Source organism: Corvus moneduloides, unplaced genomic scaffold (assembly GCF_009650955.1).
Source record: "Corvus moneduloides isolate bCorMon1 unplaced genomic scaffold, bCorMon1.pri scaffold_63_arrow_ctg1, whole genome shotgun sequence".
Taxonomy (NCBI): domain Eukaryota; kingdom Metazoa; phylum Chordata; class Aves; order Passeriformes; family Corvidae; genus Corvus; species Corvus moneduloides.
This window is the reverse complement of record NW_022436935.1, coordinates 266,321-276,470: the sequence shown is the minus strand read 5'-3', so window position 1 is coordinate 276,470 and position 10,150 is coordinate 266,321. Positions and strand designations below refer to the sequence as shown.

General features: G+C 49.0%; 1 protein-coding gene across 1 annotated transcript; it reads right to left on the bottom strand.

The window, feature by feature from the left end:
* Positions 1-285: 285 nt before the first annotated feature.
* On the bottom strand, positions 286-9,111 carry LOC116438947 (gametocyte-specific factor 1-like). Its single transcript, XM_032097972.1, has 7 exons — positions 8,885-9,111; positions 6,733-6,830; positions 5,303-5,429; positions 4,564-4,650; positions 3,817-3,877; positions 2,895-2,975; positions 286-2,073 (listed from the first exon to the last, which is right to left on the bottom strand). The coding sequence occupies exons 1-7, from the start codon at positions 8,904-8,906 to the stop codon at positions 2,022-2,024; spliced, it is 528 nt and encodes a 175-aa protein (XP_031953863.1). The 5' UTR covers positions 8,907-9,111; the 3' UTR covers positions 286-2,021.
* Between the last annotated feature and the right edge of the window lie 1,039 nt (positions 9,112-10,150).

Sequence of the window (10,150 nt, the reverse complement as noted above, 5' to 3'; positions counted from 1 at the left end):
GGAGCTCTCCTCCTCCAGACTGCAGACACATAAGAGCCTCAGCGAGGAGCAGCTTTCACCCACTGCCAGTTAAAAGAGCTCAGGCTAATGGAGCCCAATTATGGCATTTACCTGTAAAATTGTAGTGCTCTGGCCCACAAAACCTGCAAATGAGCTGCTGCTGTCAAACCAGAAACAATCACAGCTGGTGTTTGTCACCACTTTCATCCCAAGTGACAAAAAATAAATGAAGGTGGAAAGGAGAACTTCATGTCAGCACTGGCTGACTTCAAAGAAAAGCAGTTGTAGGGCATTTACATCATTTTTATTCTAAACTGCCAACAAGAACCTTGACATAAATTGACAGAATTTTAAAAGAATCCTAATTTTGCACATTCCAGTCAACATGTATTACTTTCTAGTGGTAGTATACAGATGGTGGGAATCCAGTTTTTAGAGGACAATATGAAGGCATTAATCTCTTTCTAGACAAACACCATGTCTGGCTTCTTAATTGTTTATGGTTGTGTATTTGGATCCCATTTTGTACTTTGCATGTTTAGAAATTTACTGCTTGATCTTAACATTTTCAGGCCTAAACACATATTTTTACTGATTTAAACCATTCCTACTCCCTTCCTCCCCTCCCCCAATACAGAACAGGTACCTGAGAGCTCTCAAACATGTTTTAAGCATTAGAAAACTGCAAAACTCTAATGGAAACTAGACGAGCACTTCAGTGTCCTCCTGAAACTTCCCCTGTTTGGAGTTGTGATTGCAGAGGATTCTCTGTTAAGGTCTGCCTGGGGAAGCCCCTCACACACAGGAGGCAAAGGTAAGGCCTAAGGTGACAAAGGCAAGGCTGAAGGTGTGAAGCTGCAAAAGTTAAGGTCAGAATGCTCTCAAGACAGTCTCTGTAAATGACAACACAGTTTAAAACCCAACCTGAACATTCTCCACACTCTGAGTGGACAAACTCAGAGTCCAGTCAGACTCCAACAAGCTAGAAACAAAAAATGCATGCACAGAAAAAATACTTTTAAGTTTGGCTGCTCTAGATGATTTTAATCTCAGCCTCTTGACAGCCTGGAGAAACTCAGCACTTTGTGCTCTCCAGGCTGTAACAGGCCCTCAAACACAACTCCTGAAGCCTCAGTGGCAGGGAGTTTGCGGCAGCTCCCCAGCAAATAGCCAAAACTTCTCCCAAATGTCCAGCAGAAGTTCCATAATCCCTCCAGGCTTCCTGAGAACAAGATGCTTAAGGCATATGGTAGAAATTCCTGGAAGTAACTGTTGGGTGGTTCCTGACTTCTACTGAAATGGGACTGTAACAGTTTCTGCTATGCCAGGCCTGAACTCTCCCAAATCTGCCATTCCTGCAGGACATTCCCCCTCCCATTCCTGCATCTGCTGTTCACAGTTAGCACTGACCATGAGCACCCAGCTCCCAAGGGGCACCTCCACATGCACACACTTGTTTTAAAGCATCAAGTGAAGGGACAAGATTCTGGGGGGTATTTTCAGCCCCCCAAACTGTTCTGTTTCCCACTGTCTCTTCTCTAATTAGAAACCTAATCAGACCCTGCTTCCCCTGCTTAAAATCCCTCCCTCAGTCCCCCACTCCTTAAAAGCCTTCTGAAGGGTCTCTTGCTGTTTCCCAGTCTCTGGAGCACACAGAACAGCCTCACAATTCATCACCTGCCATTTGACAAGTTAAACAACAGAGTCTTGCCAATTCCTGTGTTTTTCCTGTTCACGGGGAGTTATCAGGATCCAGGGCTGGGCAGGGAAGGTTTCTGAGTCTGTAAATTTATCAGTCTATTTTTTCAAGAACAGTAACAAAATTCACCAAGTAAAGGTGAGGGTAACTTCTAAAACAACTGCTTGGGGGAAACATCTGGCAACCAAGGACAGTTCCACATATTCAAATGTTGCAAGAAAACACATAATGCAACAAAAGCCAAGTGTAAAGGAGTCCTCCCATCAGGTCCAGAGCGTGTCTGTCATCTGCAGGAGCTCTCCTGTCCAAAACAGGGAGACACTTACTGCTGGGGCAAAACCAAGTTCCAGGGGGAGGAACTAATACTCCGAATTCTGAAAAGGAAAAGATATAATTTTTGCTTGAGATGGACAAAGATACAACAACTTCTCCCACTGCCCCAAGGGACAGTGGCCTCTGCAGAGGCAGCACTTGTCCCCTTGGCAACAAGGCCTGTCTACAACTAACATTTCAGTTTGGTTTGGCAGATTCAGCTCAACACTGTGGCAATTGCACAGTCCCTGTCTGTGCAGGAGCTGTGTCTGCAGTGCCCTGAGAGCACCAGGTTTAGTTGCTCCCAGTGGGAATCAGGACAGTCATTCCTCAAAGCATCTTCAAGCTGTTGCTTTGCTGCTAAAGACAAACAATAGTCTTTGATTTCAGCATTAGACGCTTTCCCATGGGGAGCTCCATCCCTCCCCCAGATGGAATTTGATGGCTTCTTCTCCCAGTGGTGCTGGTTTAAGGAGCCCATTTCACCCCAGCTCTGATTTAGCTGGGCCTGACAGTGAACAGAGCAGAAAGCAAAGAAACAATTTGGTTTAAGTCAGGGGGAGGATGTTGGGTGAAAGGGGTAATGGGGATGCTGTGGAAGGGCCTGGTTAGCAAGACCGAGCCAATGTGGCCAGGATGCAGCTCTGCCTAACCTGGGCCACAGGAATGGAGCAAGAAAAGAATAGAAGAGGCTTCAAAGGATGGACAAAGCGGATGATCTGAGCAGCAGATTCCCTCAGAAGCTGCTCTCAAGAAGCAAGTGCTCAATACAACCCCTCCTGTCCGTGCAGTGGGAGCCACAAAGTGCTGCTGCAGCCAGAGATTTTAGGAGCTGTCCCCAGCTCTGGACTGACAGTGCCACAGCCCCATGCTCAGTACTCACGGTCCTGCAGACACGGTGTACGGGAAGGTCCCGGGGAGCCGCATCTCTGAGGGCAGGGAGTCGTTCCGGTGACTGATGGTGCTGGAATTAAATGACTTTGGTTACTTCTGGCAAATGCACTGGCTCACATTCATGCATTTTACTGCAGCAGGGCCCTGGGGGATGGTGCTGTGCCACCATGGTAGTGGTGGTGCTGAGGAGAGCTGGATGTGCTCTGAACACTAAAAGATCTTTTAAAGAGTCTTACAGGTGGAACCAGGCAGTGCTGCTGTCAGCCCCTGTGGAAGAGCTCACACAGAACTTGGAGCTGCCATGGGCAGGAGTGTTGCTGAACCCTGAATGAACCCATTAGATAAACCTTAAAACACCTTGGGCAGCTCTGGTGGTGCCATCACATCCTGTAGCCAGCCCACAATCAGTGAAACCAGCCAGGGCAGCCCCTTCCAGTTCACAGCTGGGCACTGAGCTCCTCACTCCCCCTGCCCCAAACTGTGACCATAATTTGGAAGAGGCACAACGGGAGGATTCTGCTGACACAGGGCCCAACTCCAGCACATCTGCCATGCCCCAGGAGGCAGGAGCTCACAAGGGATCTCCCAAGGAGTCACAGGGATCACGAGGTGTGACCACCTTTCTCCCCTGCACATTGTCCAGACATCCATCAGTCCCTGAACACAGGCCATGGGCAGGAAGAGCAGCCTGCCACAGGCATACAGGAGCAGTATCTGTGCTCCTGAGGGTTTCCTTCTCTGGTCCAGGCCACATGAGGAAGCAGGTCACACTGCACCAGCAGCATCTCTCTTCCCAGGGTTGTACAGCAGCAAAGGCAGCTCCTGTGCAGCCATCAAGGTGAGGCTGAGAGAAGGCTGCAATATTTGTTTAAACAAACACTGGTGTAAAGAATCAAACTTGCATTCCCTACCTGTTTATGGCAGAGTTGATCACGCCCCACACAAAAGGAGACTCAGATCCCTCCAGCAGCTCTGTGAAAGAAAGCAGATGTTGTGGCTCAGAACTAAGAAACCCCAGAAACCACCATCAGATCAGTGGCTTAAATGGCTCCCCACTTCCAGAGGGCAGGGTTAGATGGGATACTGGGCAGGAATTCTCCCTGTGAGGGTGGGGAGGCCCTGGCACAGGGTGCCCAGAGAAGCTGGGGCTGCCCCTGGATCCCTGAAGTGTCCAAGGTCAGGTTGGACAGGGCTGGGAGCCACCTGGGATAGTGGAAGGTGTCGCTGCCCATGGAATGAGATGAACTTTAAGGTTCTACCCAAGCCAAACCATTCAGGGATTCTGTAATTCTATGATCTGTATCTCTGTCATATTTTCACATGCTCAAGAGGGAGGAAAAGCTGACCTATGATGAATGTGTCTGCTCCACTGAGGAACATGTTTCCATTGCTGTCACTGCACATAAGGTACAAAAGCTCATATGGGATGAAGGGATGCTTGGAAATCTCTCCCCATCCTCATTCTGGCACGCATTTTGGATTGTTCTCTATACCAAGCCAAGCCTGCTGGGGGGAGAGATCCATGTTCTTAGGAACAAGCATAAGCAAAGTGTCTTACAAGGCAGCCCTGAGTGAACAGCACCCCTGGCCTCACACTGTCCCAAGAGGAGCTGGAGGACATGGCCAGGGAGAAGGCAGCAGATGGGGAAGTTCCTCACCTGTTTCCCAGTCTTCATCACATGGAGGTGCCTGCCATGTGCTCCCATTATTCAACTGCTCCTTCGGGGGCTCACAGGACCGGCTCACTTCAGGAAGAGAGAAAACACAGTGACCAGCAGTCCTTAAATCCCTTGAACACTTTGGCTCAAGCTGTAAAACATCTCTGGGCTTCAGAGGAAGCCCTGCCCGATGCAAACAGGTTGGGGACAGCTGAAATCCAGCAACTTCAAATTTGCCTTTTTCAATGAAAAAGAGAAGACTCTGCTCCCTGGAACTTTGAGCAGGAATGCTGGAGTGAAGAGGAAACTTGCTGACATGGTTGCAGGCATCACTGCCTGTGCACCTCTACAGAAGAGAAAAAACTGTGTGCTCTGTGGTGTGCAAGAGTTAAAGGGAGATCAGCTCTGCAAGAGGAGTGGCCCATCCTTGTGGCCATTAATGCATCCCACCCCTCCTTCCAGAGGCACTTCCTGCATGGTGTTGGGTACAACCTTTCTATTCAACAAGCCCGGTAACAAAATACGTGCAAGGCCTACCCAGAGCACCTGCCATATTCTCAAGAAAATGCCCAATAAAGCCAAGCAAATGAGATCAAGTTTTCCTGAAGCTGTTGTGTCACACAAAACTACAGACAACATTTTGCCTCCCACTTTTGGGTTATTCCATGATCCATCCTCACGAGAGGAGACCTATGTCCCCAGGGTGCACTGACACCTGGGAGCACAGGGGTTCTCTTACCCACATCTTGCTCCATGAAGGCTTTGTCGTTGCACTTTGTGATGTGGTCACTGAGGTCAGCCTGAGGAACCAGGTGACGAGCGTTGAAGGGGCACGTGGCCAATTTCTTTGCAATTTCAGGGTTGCTCTAGACAAGGGAAAACCAAAATTATGTGCCACATCTCTCAAGTTCACTTATCTCTTGTTGATAAAAAGGCAAAAAACACTGGGATATTTGTGGTGTTGCTTTAAAAAATACAATAATAAACAAGAAATTGCAACGTATTGATCAGACAATCACTAAAAACAAAAGGGGAAATGAACTTCCAGACACAAATCACAGACACTGAGCCACCCTTGACTGAAGTGAAACAGACCCTCAGCAAACTCCCTACAGTTCCCTGTAGTGCTGCTGATACGACTGCATGGCTTAAAGCACAAATGAAACCATTTTCAAACCAATAGGGGAGAGACATCAGGCAAATCTAAACCCTTCAGATATATTTTAACTAAGTGGGCACAAAGGCAGAGAAATTCTGTAAACCTTTCAGCAGGACACCAGGACAAAACCAACATGCTTAAAGGTTTACTTACTAACACTGTTCACCCAGCTTACATGCACACTCCTACCAAAATGTGCAGGGGCTCAACACAGAAAATTTCAGCCCTCTTGAATATTTGGTACTTGCCACTTAGCTCTGGCCCCCACTTTCACTAGCTAATTAATATTTTTAAAGCTTCAGTTCCACCAAAATGAATTTATTGTACTGATGCCAGGACACACTGCCTACAACTGCATCTTAAGTGGAAGGCACAGCAATGCTGGACTGTTTTAAAAACACACTGGCAAACTTAAAAAGGGGACAATCAGGTTTTCAAAAGTCTCAGAAAAAACCCAAAGCTCAGAAGGTTTAAAGAAACCAAATCATGAGGGCAACAGTGGAGAAGAGAGGAAGTGTGTCCTATGAAATGACTTGTAATCAAATTCTTGATTAAAGATGGAGAGGGGAGTAAACCTCTCCCAAACATGCTGAGCCCAGGATGTGCAGTTTCTGCCAGATGCCCATTAAACAGCTGTTGGCAAAACAAAACTGCCCAGCCCTGCAGTTAAAGAATAAACTGCAACATCAAAGCACTTCTGCTCTGAGGGGCCCAGAGGGGTGCTCAGAACTCCAACAGAGTCCTCTCTTCAGCTGAAAGTGGAAAAATGAATCCGACCTCCCTGTGAGCTGCTGGAAGAGACTGGAGTCTCCTCCCTGAACTAACCAAGAAGGATCTCTGTCTCCTTCCAACAGAGCCACACCCATCTTGGGTGAATTCATGTGTGCCTGGAACTATTACTAAACAAATCACAAAGTTATATGAAATAAAGGCTAAACAGGGCTATTTGTCAGGAACACAGGGTGCACTTGCATGCACAGAGTCACTCAATCACTGCCTGTCCAGCTCACCTCCTTACACTTCACCAGGTGATAGGGAAACCGCCGTGCTCTGATCCGATGGTGTTTAACCAATGGGCACTGGATCAACCTCTCTGGATCCAACGTATCTGAGAGAACAGGAGAACAGAGAAAAGCACCTGGTTAGAAAGGCAAGAATCCCACAGTGCAATGGGGAAAACCCCACACCACCACATCAGGGCTGTGGTCTGAGGGAGTTAAACCAGTTGCTCTTAGTTTGAAACCATTCATTAAGGCAGGCACCTGCTTTGCATAACCAAATTAATTAAACTTGAAGTTCTCATAACTGGGACATTACTTAAAACAGAGGAGAGTCAGTACCACTGAGTGTAATAACTCTTTAGGTTACCTTATTAGGGAGAAAACCACCCTTACTCCAAGGGAAAGCCAGCAGCACTTTCCAGCTCTCCTGGAGGAGGATCAATGGGATCCTGTCACACCCACCAGAGCCTTCAGAAGCTGAACCAAATCATTTTTCCATCAACAGCTTGTTTTGCTGGAGGCAGAACGTGAGGGAACTGAATTACACTCTGGAGGTAGCAGTGTGCCTAACATGGTGCATGAGACTCTAAATGAAGCTTTTAATCATGTAGTTATTTAGGAGCTGAGGCATTACTAAACCAGGAAAAACACTGAGGAACAAATATACTGAACAGTGAAGCGGTGTGAATCCATGCATACATAATATTTGTCTTTAAAATATATTAAAATATAAATATTGATAAATATGCATATTCTCAGTGAGGATGAGAGGCAGCCAGGAGGAGACACAAGGCCCCACTACTGCCTGTGGGTCTGTCTGTGGGGTACACACCAGGGAGCCTGGACTGCTCCCATCCTTTCTGCTCAGCCACTCTTGTTGCCCAGGCTTTCAGCACTTTAGGATTTGATTAGACAGGAGTTAAACCAGGTCTAGGCACTGGCTGTTGCTGCCTCTGTTCTCCTCTCTCACATGTGTGGCTCCATCAGGCCCCAGGCTGGCAGTTGTTAAAATGCTGTTCCAGAAGTCCCAACGAGCAGAATTCATGCTGAAAGCCACTTGGAAAGAAAAAGGACAGGCAGGATCCTCTTTGCCATCTGGGCTGTGCAGTGCTGCTGCCTCTGAGCACCTCTCACCTCAACAGCCCAGGCAGGGCATTAGAGCAGCTGAAAACCCACCTGGCTTTGCACTGTTCCAGCTGGCCCTTGAAGAGCAATCACAAGTGGTTTTGCCACCAAAAACGCTGTGAAAAATAAAACTCTCTAACACTATAATTTTAGTATTAAAAAGCAGCATTACTTTATTTTGGCACTGGGTGCACGGGGGATGCTCCTCCTAACGACCCCTCCTCCCCCCGAGGAGGGTTTCTTATCCTTTAATGCATTCCAACTACGGGGTCTGGCCAAGATGTATCTTGAGATTTTATCAGGCACACAGTCTTTATTCTCACGGCTAAGTTACCCACTTGTGCACATTAATCACTGATATATGTAAATACAAGATTAAGCACTATCCGTTTAAGGAATTCACGAGACTAAACACTATTTGTTAGAGGTTTTTCCAAAAGCTTCTCTCTCTCGGAACTGGCTCCGCACAAGATCAAGTACGTTGCCAATGAAGGGAAGGGGACAGATGTCGAGCACCAGAGGAGGAGCAGAGCCCTCAGCACCAAACACCAACAGCACAGGAGCGGCTCGGGCAACCGAGAAGCTGCAATTTATATACGGCTGAAACCACCAAAGGCACCACAACAATGCCACGTGCAGGGAGATCCTTGTACCTGTCCCTGTCCACACTGCGTGGAAACGGATCCCAAAACCGCCTGGAGCGGCTGAGCCGGGAGACACGGGTGGAAGCCACGCTCGAACTAAACAAAGTCGCTTTATTCAGGTAAATCCTGCAGGCCGGACCCCACCCGCACCAGCTGCCCCTGTTGTGCCAACCTGGGCTCGAACCACCGAGAGAGGGCCCGCGGGGGCCCGCCCGGCTTCGGCACTGGGCACGGGGACTGACCCGGCCCGAGAGGGGACGGGGCCCGGCCCGAGGGGAGCAACAAACCCGGCCCGAGACGGAGCAGACCCCGATAGCGCGGGTCAGGCCCGGGCCCTGCCCGCAGCCGACGAGCGCTTTCCCCGTCTCTCCCCAACCAACCCCAAGCCTCACCCAAGTCCTCCTCGAACTCCATGGCGGCGCTGGGCCTGGGGTCGGGTGTGGGACTGGCTGAGCCGGGTCTGCTCCGGAGCGGGATATGGGGTGAGACCGGGCAAGGCCGGATCTGCCTCGGGGCCGGCTGTGGGATTGGGTGTGGGACTGGTCCACCACCGCCTCGGGGCCGGCTGTGGGGCCGGTCCGGGGCCGGCTGTGGGGTTGGCTGTGGGGCCGGTCCGCCTCCGCCCTTCCCGCCCAGCCGCGGTTGGCGGGCCAGAGCCGCGGGCGCGGCGCCATCGAGCGCGGCCGGGCCGGGCCCCTTAAACCACCCTGAGGTGCTGGGGAATGTTCTGCCGTGTGAAAAACGAGGTTCACTCTTTGTAAAATTTTAAGAAAAGTTTAATAAAAGGGACAATTAGGAGACAACAGCAAAAAAAAAAAAAAAAAAAAAAGTATTGCGGCCGGGTGCTTTGGCAGAGATCCAAAGGCACACCTGTACATCCCAAAGATCGTCTTTAAAAGTACATCGCTTATTGCATATTCATTATCATCATGCATAATTCATTAATTCTTTGGAGTTGCTAAGTATCATCCCATCAGCCTTATCCTTCTCCTTGGCTCCATTCCGTTTGTTTTCGGGTCTTCTCCTCTGATAAGATCTTCCAGGAATGTGAAGACTTTTCTCTGCCTATCTTTTCTAAATTGAATACCTAAGCAATAGACATTCTATTTCATATAGTACATTACAGAACCTAGGTAAAGTTTTTCTAGCATTAAGTAACATGCAAAAAGCCAACATCACAATACATTTATAACAGCCAAAATAAACCAATTTAGGTAGAACGAGCCAGACTTAGGCTCATTCTGGTGTTTGTGACTGGGCCTGCTGCAGGCTCAGGCGCTGGTTATGAACTGACCCCAGACAGAGAATCAGAATTGTCAAGTTTGGAAGAGACCTTTGAGATCATCGAGGTCATCCAGTCCAGCTGTCCTCCCACTGTGACCCTTAAACCCCTAAACCACATCACCCAGCGCCAGATCCTGACACCTCCTGAGCACCCCCAGGGGTGGTGACTCCACCACCTCCCTGGGCAGCCCCTTCCAATGCCTGACCACCCTGATCTAATCTGAATCTCTCCTGTCTCAGCTCAAGGCCGTTTCCCCTGGTCCTCTCACTGCAGGCACAGCAAAAGAGACTGACCCCGCCTCACCACAACTTTTCAGGGAGTCGTAGAGAGTGACAAAGTCCCCCGGAACCTCCTCTCCTGGCTAAACAAACCC

Bases quoted from the DNA above. Each gene is read 5' to 3' on its own strand.
- LOC116438947 (XM_032097972.1), bottom strand. From the start codon at position 8,906: ATGGAGTTCGAGGAGGACTTGG. The intron at 5,430-6,732 runs GTGAGCTGGACA...TCCCTTGTCTAG, and splicing joins ACCTGGTGAAGTGTAAGGAG to AGCAACCCTGAAATTGCAAA. The intron at 2,074-2,894 runs GTGAGTACTGAG...TTTCCTTTTCAG, and splicing joins TACACCGTGTCTGCAGGACC to AATTCGGAGTATTAGTTCCT.